General features: G+C 43.8%; 1 protein-coding gene across 2 annotated transcripts in view; it reads left to right on the top strand.

Annotated features, from left to right (window-relative positions):
- The first annotated feature begins 548 nt into the window (after nucleotides 1-548).
- The window catches only part of LOC141056168 (uncharacterized), a 36003-nt gene continuing 24738 nt past the window's right edge, over nucleotides 549-11813 (top strand). Inside the window, exons 1-3 of one of the 2 annotated variants that reach the window (XM_073552867.1) lie at nucleotides 549-937; nucleotides 4420-4526; nucleotides 7639-7690. In XM_073552867.1, the coding sequence (XP_073408968.1) occupies nucleotides 771-937; nucleotides 4420-4526; nucleotides 7639-7690 (326 nt within the window). In that variant the 5' untranslated portion in view covers nucleotides 549-770. The remainder of the gene's footprint in view (nucleotides 938-4419; nucleotides 4527-7638; nucleotides 7691-11813) is intronic. The other variant, XM_073552866.1, reaches the window with a different exon arrangement.

The raw sequence follows: 11813 nt of genomic DNA, 5'->3' as shown, positions 1-11813 counted from the left end.
TTCTTCTATATCTCTATTCAATATAAATACATATGTACAGTATATGTGTGTGTCACTGACATCTATATATCTATGTATTCTATATATGTATATATCTATTCTATTCTAACCTGTCAGTGTGATTTTACGGTACGCGGCACATGAATTGCCGGCTTTTCTTCTATCTATTATATATATGTGTGTGTGTGTTCTGACAAATATGTTGTTAGAAAACGATGTGTAAATGACATAGAGAACTGCTGTATGTAAAAGCTCATGTTAAAATCGCATTGCACTTGGATGTAAATCGGAAGCTAGGTGTGAAAATCGCATTGTACTCGCATGACACTTGCACTCGTCCGTTTTTTCGGTCCAGATATCGGAACTTTTTTTTTTCTCACGTATGGGTATGAGTCCTAGACTTTATAAAGATGTAGGTTTTAGGTATGAAGTCCGGCAGTACAAGGAATAATTCTAATCATCGGTAACCTGATTATTCCAGACTGTTAGAGCTAAAGCTTCAGAAGACGTCAGGACCTGCCCACAAACAAGCCCTGGGTGACACTTGGCTTCTCAAAGCCTCCTGAGGACTAGTCAGCTGTGCTGCCCTCTGCTTGTTGTAGATACCATCTCCAGGAGCCATTCATTCTGCTGTGACAGAGAGGGACAAGCAAACAAGCAGCAGATGAAGCCTTTGTTATAGCAGGGACCTAAACATAAACAGTGACCTGCATCCAATGCCGCCTGCATATAGCAACATCTGACTATCCTCCATATAAGAGCAGCCGGCAATGTCCTACGTGCCGGAGGTGGGGGTCCTACAAGGGGTCCGCAGCGGCCAGGAGCCAGGCAGCTGTGACAGCAGCTTGGATGAGGAGCTCAGCTTCTCTCCAGATCTGGGGCTGTCACCTGTAACCTGCCTGTCTGGAAACATGGGGCATCTGCACTGTGAGGACAGGTAACATTGTGACATTGTCGCATCGTTATGTTTTGCTTTTTTTATTTATCTTATTTTACGTAAATATTGTAATATTTAATAGAATTAAAAAAATAGAACTTTCAAATTAAATCGATGATGTGAATAAAGTGCAATTCCTGACCCTGCCATCCTGGTATAGGGGGCGCTCTAACCCTGGGGGAATTACATCTTATATTTATTTATTTTATTATTATTGATGTTCTTCGTCTCAATCTCGAGCCATGGCGACTTGATGGATGAATGGTCTTGTGTGAAGATCGATCTTGCGCAAATCTAGATAGGTCCACCAGATAGTATTAAGACACCGTTTTTTTGTTTTTTTTTTCTTCACCTCGTTCCTTCCATTCTTCCGACCATGAATTTCTCACTATTAGTCCGGTGATGGACCTTTTTTGCCTGTGGAATCACAAGATTTAAATGGGATCCATTTGCAATCCCCCCATCCTCTAAAATAGGCATGAGTTGTCTTCTCCTTCTTACCGGGAAAGTTGGGTGACAACCAATAAATACCCTTGCAATACCTTGGATTATTACCCATCTTGATAAATCTATATTTATATGCCATTCTGGCAAATATCCTGCACTCCATTAATACTGGATAACACATCAGATTTTATGGTCAGGGCTCAGGGAAAGTTGAGTGACAACCAATATGGTGGCCAGCAGAACTCATAATCTGGTTGTCACCTAGTTTTCCTTTCTGGTAATAAAGCGATATATCTCACATTTTCTTTTTACAGCATAACTAATCATTTTAACTGTTCAAGACTTAAGAAAATATGTCACCCAGCTTTCCGAGACCCTGAATGACTTGTCTTCCTGTTATGAAGCAATATAGCACACAGTCCTCCATTACGGTCATTTTTACTATTCAGGGCATAGGGAAAGATGGATGACAACCAAAATGGTCACCATCATAACTCTTAATCTGTGTGTCACCCAGCTTTCCTTCTGAATGACATATCAGCCTGGATATTAAGGGATACGTCTCACATTCTCTTATTACTGCATAACTGATCTTTTCTTATATTCAAAATTTAAAAAAAGATGGTTGACAGCCAATATGATGGAAATTGGAACTTCTAATAGTGCCACACAGCTTTCCTAGTATACCGAACGGCCTGGCTATACAGTGATATATCCTGATATATCTCTCATTCACTTATTATTGCAAAAGTATTTTTTTTTTGTTCCAGACAAAAAGAAACAAAACAAATAAGGTCGCTACTAGTACACTTAATGTGGCTACCACTCAGCTTCTCACAAAAATTAGAATGTCATCAAAAAGTTAATTTATTTCAGTTCTTCAATACAAACAGTGAATCTCCTATATTCTGTAGAGTCATTACACACTGAGTGATCTATGTCATGTGTTTATTCCTGTTAATGTTGATGATTATGGCTTACAGCCAATGAAAACCCAAAAGTCATTATCTCAGTAAATTAGAATAATTGACAAAAAACACCTGCAAAGGCTCCCTAAGCGTTTAATAAGGTCCCTTAGTCTGCTTCAGTAGCTCCACAATCATGGGGAAGACTGCTGACCTGACAGATGTCCAGAAGGCAGTCACTGACACACTCCACAAGGAGGGGAAGCCACAAAAGGTCATTGCTAAAGAAGCCGGCTGTTCACAGAGTTCTGTATCCAAGCATATTAATGAAAAGTTGAGTGGAAGGAAAAAGTGTGGTAGAAAAAGGTGCACAAGCAACCGGGATAACCGCAGCCTGGAAATGATTGTGAAGAAAAGGCCATTCAAAAATTTTGGGGCGATTTACAAGGAGAGGACTGCTGCTGGATTCATTGCTTCACGAGCCACCACACACAGACGTATCCAGGACATGGGCTACAAGTGTCACATTCCTTGTCAGGCCACTCATGACCAATAGATAACGCCAGAAGCATCTTACCTGGGCCAAGGAGAAAAAGAACTGGACTGTTGTCAGTGGTCCAAGGTGTTGTTTTCAGATGAAAGTAAATTTTGCATTTCATTTGGAAATCAAGGTCCCAGAGTCTGGAGGAAGAGTGGAGAGGCCACAATCCAAGCTGCTGGAGGTCTAGTGTGAAGTCTCCACAATCAGTGATGGTTGGGGGAGCCATGTCATCTGCTGGTGTAGGTCCACTGTGTTTTATCAAGACCAAAGTCAGCACAGTCATCGACCAGGAAGTTTTACAGCACTTCATGCTTCCCTCTGCTGACAAGCTTTTTGGAGATGGAAATTTCATTCTCCAGCAGGACTTGGCCCCTGTCCACACTGCCAAAAGTACCGATACCTGGTTAAGGCTGTGTTCACACACAGCGTTTTTTTTTCGCGTTTTTACCAAAAAATCCGCTCAAAAAATGCTTAAAAGAAGCTTCCCATTCATTTTAATGCATTTTGCACTTTTTGTGCATATTGATGCGTTTTTTACTGCGAAAAAAAACGCTTTGCGGTAAAAAAAAAACCGCAGCATGCTCATTAATTTCGCTGTAAATTCCGCATTTCTAGCTATTTTCTATGTGTCTGGGGACGCGCGGAAAAAATCACGGCAAAAACGCGCAAAAACGCGCGTTTTCTGGGAAGGAGTCCTGTTTTTATGCAGAAATTTTCTGCATACGTGTGCACATAGCCTTACACACAACAGTATCACTGTGCTTCATTGGCAGCAAACTCGCCTGACCTTAACCCCCTAGAGAATCTATGGAGAATTGTCAAGAGGAAGATGAGAGACACCAGACCCAACAATGCAGACGAGCTGAAGGCTGCTGTCAAAGCAACCTGGGCTTCCATAGCCCCTCAGCAGCGCCACAGGCTGATCACCTCCATGCCACGCCGCATTGATGTAGTAATTGATGCAAAAGTAGTCCCGACCAAGTATTGAGTGCATTTACTGAACATACATTTCAGTAGGCAAACATTTCTGATTTTAAAATCACTTTTCAAGCTGGTGATATAAAGTATTCTAATTTACTGAGATAATGACTTTTGGGTTTTCATTGGCTGTAAGCCATAATCATCAACACTACCAGAAATAAACATGTGAAATAGATCACTCTGTGTGTAACGACTCTATAGAATATAGGAGACTCACTTTTTGTATTGAAGAACTGAAATAAATTCACTTTTTGATGATATTCTAATTTTGCGAGAAGCGCCTGTATATCATATTCTATATTAATGCATAACTAAGGGGAAAGGAAAGCTGGATTACACCCGCTGTGAGCTGCCACCAAGCTTTTCCAGAAGTGGATATGTTGGGTCAAAAAAATTGAGGATGACTTAAAAAAATTTATGTTTTTAGTTTTTTTTATTATTAATTTGGTGATATTTTTCCAACTTGTGGCTTTTGATTTACAATGAATTATGGCGGATACATGTTGTGGTTTCTCGCTTGAGTTACCTGCTGTGGGAATAGTTTCAACATGGTTTTGAGTGTAACCCACAACAATACTCCGGTAATTTCCTTTGTTATCGTTTCTCAGCCTCACTCCAAGAAGAAAGCTGAAATTATCCCCGGACTCCCGGGATGCCAGCCCCATGGAGACACCAAGCTTACAAGAGCCTGCCATGGGAACTGCGGGACTCTCAGGTCAGCTGCATCACTCCCACACAAAGCCGGCTGATGAAACCCCAGTGACTGCCGCCACACACTGTCACCAGGCACCACAGAGCCCAGCAACAGCCTGTGACACAAATCCAGTGCCAGGGCTACGGGGAAATCAGCGTGCACAGCTCAGGCCTTCACTCACAGTTAGAAACACCTTCGGGTGTTTTTTTTTTTTACCTAAATCCATTGTATTTGGGGCTAAAAATCATTTTTGCAATTGGGTTTTATTAAAAATTGTGCACCGTTTTGTTTTTACAGGCTCTTTGTTTCTATGCACATTCAACTTTGATGTGATCAGAGGTCATGTATCAGCTAGAGGAGCTCAGGAAGAAACAGACAAAAAAAGTAACAAACTCTCCCCAGTCATGACAAGCTCACTGAAGGATTTTCAGTTAACTCATTCTAAAATTGTCCACCGTTTTGCTTTTAGGCTGTGTGCCCACGTTGCGTTTTTGAAGCGTTTACGCTGCGCTTTTAGACGCGCGTTTTTGCAGCGGAAACGCTTAAGAAAAGCATCCCATGTTATCATAATTGAATCCGCACATGTTGTGCTAATGGTGCGTTTTTTTCCGCTGCGGAAACGCTTAGCGGAAAAAAACGCAACATTTTCATTAATTTTGCGGAAACGCGTGTGTTTCCGCATACATACAGTTGTATTGCAAAAACTCATAGGAAAACGCATGCTAAAACGCTTAACAAAAGCATCAAAAACGCATGCATTTTCCCGGGAAGAGGGTGTGCGTTTCCGCTGAGGAATATTCTGCTTCAGAAAAGCAACGTGGGCACATAGCCTTACAGGCTCTTTGCTTCTATGCACATTCAAATTTGCTGTGATCATATATCAGCAGAGAGGAGCTCAGAAAAATATTGAGCTCACTGAAGGATTCTTAGTTAACTTCATTCTAAAATTGTGCACCGTTTTGCTTTTATAGGCTCTTTGCTTCTATGCACATTCAACCTTGTTGTGGTCATATATCAACTGACAGGAGCTAAAAAGAAAAATACAAATAAAAGACTAACAAACTCTCCAGTCATAATGAGCTCACTGATGGATTCTCAGTTAACTCATTATGCAGCCATTAGTAAACGTTGCAACGCCGGGGATATGGTAGGGAAATTATGCAATAAGGACTTACTGCTAAAAATGATTCTAGCCCCAAACACACATGCATTTAAGCAAAGTAAAAAGATTGTTACCAAAGGTGAACACCCCCTTTAATATTTCCTTGCAATACATTCTTCATGGAATCTCGTCTGTCTGCTTTCTTCCCACAATATGAGTGTTGTAAGCATGGTTGTACATGGGCAGTCTAGATAAATGTCTGCCATACCTGTCGATTTCAGCGGGATCAGAGGACCAAGTCTGCGCTGAATACTGGTGGCTGTAGAATGAGTTATCTAAGGATCTGTCAGTGAGCTCATTCCGAAAGAGAGTTTGTAACACTTGTACCTGTCTTTTCCTGAGCTCCTCCCAGCTAATGTATGACCACATAAATGTTAAACTTTGATGTGGTCCCAGTGCTCCTAAATAAACAGAGAGGAGCTGAGAAAAAGACACATAAAGGAATTACAAACTCACTGTCAAAAAAAGAGCTCACTGACGGATTTTGCAGAAATGTGCAAGGAAATAGAGTTTAAACTGTGAAAGGTGAACAATGCAACATTTTTTAATGAAACCCAATTGCAAAAATAATTTTACCCCAAAGTATAAATGTATCTAATAATAATAATAATAATAATAATAATAATAATAAAATGCCCCCAAAGCTTTCCCTAAAATAAATCAGACCCATAGACTTGCATTAGAGTTTTTGATTCGACCCTCAGATAAAAATCAGACATGTCCCTGCAATTTTCGGCTGAGGGTTGTATCCAGTCCGGATAATCCTCAGTAATAAATAAGACATCCCTACACGGCTTAGAGGAGTCTTTGGGGAGTTTTTCATTTATTGAAAAGTTTTTACAGGATTTTAGAAGAGTTTTTGTTTCCTGAAACTTTTTTTTGCAGCCTTTTGATTGGACAGTTCCTAGTTCGGAGCAGATCTATTAGGATCTGCTTCTAAGCAATGACATGCACTTTATTTTTTTTATCACGTTTTTTTTTTTTTTCAAAATCTCTTTAGGAAAAATATATAAAAAAATACTCATATGAACAGCAAAGTGGATTTTCCATAGAAATAAATTAGAAGAATTTTCCAAGCTAGATTTGGGAAGGGATCCGCTAAAAAAAGAAAATCTTTAAAAAACTTCTAGTTATTACCTTTGTGGGCTGTGTGTAATGCCTAGCTTCCCCTGTGGAGGCGCTGTGGGACAAGTGAATGGTTGTTTCCACATTTTCTTGGAGTCTTTTTCCAATTAAAAAAATATATATTTTTTAACTTTTTTACTGCACAGGAAAACCTAGTATCACTCTTCAGTAAAAAATGTCCATCCTGCCACCGCATGATGACCGCCGATTCCTTAATGTGTCTATAAAATCCGGCTGACAATTATCATAGCGTCCGTAGCCAACAGTTTCAGGTCTCATCCTCTATAAACTGCCATGTTGTCGTGCACTGTTACTAAGTCGCAGGTGAACTGCATTCACTTCTATGGAGGTGCTTGGACATTAGTAACAGCCGACGGCCGGACGCTAGCGATGCCGCAATCTGTGGTCCTACAGGTTATAATCTCATGCAGGAAACATCAGTAAGGTCAGGATTAAATCGGGCGACACACTATATGGCATTATATAAGGCTATGTGTTATAGTCTACGACCCTCTTTGAGCGCCGCAAATATATTGACCTAAGGATGGTCCAACCGAGATTGGAAGGCAGTGCACGGACCGGCCGGCGGCTCTCCCGTCCTGAGCATGACACCTGCATAGAAATACATGAAGCCGTCCCGCTCGAGTGGGGAGAGCCGCAGGCCAGTCCGATCTCGCTCCTCCCCCATCAGAAGCAGCTTCAGATACACATAAAGCATTGCTGCCAGCTTGGCATCGCGCCATCATCATGTCGGCACTATTTCCAGGGTTACATATATTCTGTGACGTATTTCAATACAATTAGCACAAATGTATAACGTGTATAATTTTTAATATTATGTTTCAGATTTATCAAGTGAATTAACTCCGGTGTTAAAACCACGAGTCTGTAATACAAGGTAAGGCCGGAGTCACACTAGAGAGAAATACGGACGAGTGCTATGCGAGAAAAAATCGCATAGCACTCGGACCAATGTTAATCTATGGGGCAGCTCCCATCAGCCGATTTTTTTCTCGCTCGTATTATACGCGCGGGTGAAATCGTGGCATGCTGCCATTTGCACCGTATTACGCCAATGCAAGTCTATGGGTGCGAGAAAAAAACAGATTACACAGGGACCATGCGTGTGACTTGCGAGAAATACGCACCGCTGTCCTTTAGAAAAGCCGGCAATTCAGTGCGCTATAATGTAAAATCACACTGACAGGTTAAAATAGAATAGATAGAATACATGTATACACATAGTACAGGTATATATGTCATTGACACATACACATATTTATATTTCATAGAGATATAGATAGCTGAATAGGTTAAAATTCAATTGCCGGCTTCTGTAAAATCATTACTGAACCCGACAGGATATGAGACATGGTTTACATACAGTAAACCATTGCATTTCCGTTAGATTTATATATGTCCCTCACTAATAATGTTAGTAGTGTACGTGTGTTAAATTTTGGAGCTGTAGGTGTTAAATTAAAGGATCAATTCACTGAAAAAACTGGCGTGGGCTCCCGCGCAATTTTCTTCTCCAAAGAGGGAAAGCAAGTGACTGAGGGCAGATATTAATAGCCTAGAGAGGGACCATAGTTGTTGTCCCCCCAGCTAAAAAAAATCTGCGCCCAGCCACCCCAGAAAAGGCGGGTAAGATGCGCCAATTCTGGCACATACCCTCTCTCTTCCCATTGCCTTGTAGAGGGTGGCAATTGGGGGTAATAAGGGGTTAATGTCACCTTGCTATTGTAAGGTGACATTAAGCCTGGTTAATAATGGAGAGGTGTAAATAAGACACCTATCTATTATTAATCCAATAGTCTGAAAGGGTAAAAAAAAACACACACATTAAGAATGAAGACTTTTAATTAAATAAATAAACACACTGTCATGCCGCGCTCACCAGGAGGCGGGGCTTCGGTCCCGACGTCACTCCCTCCGGTTCGGCAGTCCCTCCGGGGCCTCTGTCGGTTGCGCACGTGCAGCTCTCGTCCAAGGGGCTCCTCCTCCATGTCACGTTTGCGCTTGCACGCTCCTGTCAGTGCTGTCTCCGGGTCAGTCTCCTCTATGGTAATGGAGGACCTGACCCGGAAGCTGTAGTGGTCATGTGCTTTCTGGTTTGGATCTGACCCGGAACCTGTCATGGTCATGTGCTATATCAGGCTACCTTCCCCTATGGGAGGTGCCTGATTATTGTTGTGCTTCCTGGCTGGGTCTGCTTAGTCCCAGCCGGGCCGTGCGCTGTTCTCAGGTCCTCTGCTCTGTCTGGTATTCTATTGTACCCCTAGCACTCGCTTTCACGTTGCTTCATGCTCAGTAGTGCCGCTTGGCACACTCTAGTATCCTGTCCTCTGTCCCTTGCTCTGTCGTACCTCCTGGTACTCTCTGTCTCTGTGCTCTGTAACACCTCCTGGCACGACTGCTGCTCCATCCAGTACTCTGTCGTGCTCCTGGCACGCGTCCTGCATTGTATACCTCTGGATGTACTACTCGCTATACGCCATACGTGCTCACGGCTACCTGTCTCGCACTATCTGTAGTTTGCGTACTTCCGTGTACACTCTTTGTGTTCCTGGTACCCAGTTCCGATTCACTCATCTGTGTTTCCTGTGAGCCGCCCCTCTTGGTACCAGCTGTCGCGGTTCTGACCTTTGTGGTCCTGCCCCTAACGATCCCTGTATAGGGGTCGGTCATCACCTGGCGTGCTTGGCCCAGGGGCTCCAGATCCGCGACCCAGAGGGTCCACTCTTGGACGTTGTCTGCTCCGGAACGTCACACACACATTTTTCGCATCTTTATTTAACTCCCGATCCAATCAAAGCCCTGTAAAAAAGCCAAAATATAAAAGCAACAATATCCCATACCTGTCCGCTGTACCGTCATGTCCCACACTGCAATCCATGTCAAGGGGTTAAATAATTTTCAACCGGGAGCCTGCTAATGCTTATTTTAGACAGTCCCAGAGAGAATGAATGGAGCTACAGTCGGGCGTCTGAATTCCCGCTCCAATCTAACTCTAAACAAAAAAGTGCTCCATTGGGGAGCTAATCGGTGCGAGTCCCAGAGGTCGATCACCCACCAATCGATAAGTTATCACCTATCCTTTGGGGAGCTAATCGGTGCGAGTCCTATAGGTCGATCACCCACCAATCAACAAGTTATCACCTATCCTTTGGGGAGCTAATCGGTGCGAGTCCCTGAGGTCGTACACCCACCAATCAATAAGTTATTGCCTATCCTTTGGGGAGCTAATCGATGCGAGTCACAGAGGTTAATCACCCACCAATCGATAAGTTATCACCTTTGGATAGTGTAATGGGGTCTACCAAGCTGGGGTACCTCTTTCAGTACCACCCCGTGTTTTCGGAGGTCCGCTCTGCGTTGGCTGGAGTCTGAATGAATGACGCTGGCTGGAATTCCTTGGTTACATGGGCGCATATAAAAGATCACTGCTTCTCCATGTATTTCCAGTCTGACAACACTTTACTCACAGGACACAGAATATATCACACAGATACAGAGGGCCGGCCAATAGAAAAGCGGCAGGCCAGACATACATTACAAAAGCCGCAGGTGGCCGGAGCCTGCCGATGTTTACTGTGGGAATTACAAAGGTGGGGGGAGGGCGGACAAAAGGAGAATATCGTGTCCCCTCTGCCCAGGGGCGCAGCCTGTGAACTGATGCATTAGGGACATGCATCTCACATGGAACCTATTATACATACATATAACTGCACAACATATTCTGGGTGCTGAGTGGTTCTGTAACACGGCTCCCCTTTTCAGCAACGCGATCGGCATACACAGTCTGATCCTCAACAGATCGGTTTGGGGATGACCGAAGTTTAAGGGGTTGGTACAAGTTCCGTTTGTCGACTTAGTCCATCGGCGTTACCGTTTTGTTTGCCGGGTCTGTGGTGGATGGTGAAGTCAAGAGGTTGTAGGGCTAAACTCCACCGCAGCAATCTGCCGTTGTCTCCGGAGACCCGATTAAGCCAGACTAGGGGATTATGGTCCGTTAGGAGGGAAAACTGTCATCCATACAAATATGGTTGCAACTTCTTGAGTGCCCATACTACCGCCAGGAACTCCTTCTCGATGGCCGCATAGCTTACTTCACTGGGCAGTAGTTTCCGACTCAGGTAAGCTACCGGGTGTTCTTGGCCGTCCGGCCCGACTTGGCTCAGTACTGCCCCCAATCCAAACATAGAAGCGACTGTATGAACAAGGAAACGTTTAGTTGGATCGGGTGTGGCCAATACAGTGGTATTGGTGAGAGCGTCCTTTAGTTGGCGGAAGGCTTCCTCACACTCTGGGGTCCAGGTTACCTGGCGGGGTTGGTTCTTACGGGTCAGATCAGTGAAGGGCTTGGCTACGCTGCTGTAATTGGGAACGAATTTCCTGTAATACCCCGCTGTCCCTAGAAACGCCATGACCTGTGTTTTAGTGCGTGGGGTGGGCCACTTGGCTATGGCCTCAATCTTGGCTGGTTCTGGTCGCTGTTTCCCACTTCCCACCCAATGCCCTAAATACTGAACCTCTGCTTTGCCCACGTGACACTTGTTTTGGTTCAGGGTGATTCCGGCCTGGTGGATCCTGTCCAATACTGTCTCTAGGTGATTTAGATGCTCTTCCCATGTCGCACTGTAGATGGTGATGTCATCCAGGTAGGCACAAGCATAGTCCTGGAGACCATCCAGATGCCGGTCAGCCAGCCTTTGGAAGGTCGCCAGGGCATTCTTCATCCCGAATGGCATAACTCGAAACTGGAATAAGCCGAACGGGGTGACAAATGCCGACTTGGAAATAGCGTCAGGACTAAGGGGAATCTGCCAGTAGCCTTTGCATAGATCGATGGTGGTCAAATACTTTGCCCCCGCCAGCCGGTCTAACAACTCATCCACACGCGGCATGGGGTATGCATCCGTCACTGTTTTCTCATTGAGCCTACGATAGTCTACACAAAACCGTGTAGTCCCATCCTTCTTGGGCACTAACACTACGGGGGATGCCCAGGGACTATC

This window comes from Dendrobates tinctorius, unplaced genomic scaffold (assembly GCF_039654945.1).
Source record: "Dendrobates tinctorius isolate UK_male_01 unplaced genomic scaffold, ASM3965494v1 ptg000196l, whole genome shotgun sequence".
Taxonomy (NCBI): Eukaryota; Metazoa; Chordata; class Amphibia; order Anura; family Dendrobatidae; genus Dendrobates; species Dendrobates tinctorius.
Note: the sequence above shows the minus strand (reverse complement) of the source record. Positions and strands in the feature narration are given on the sequence as shown.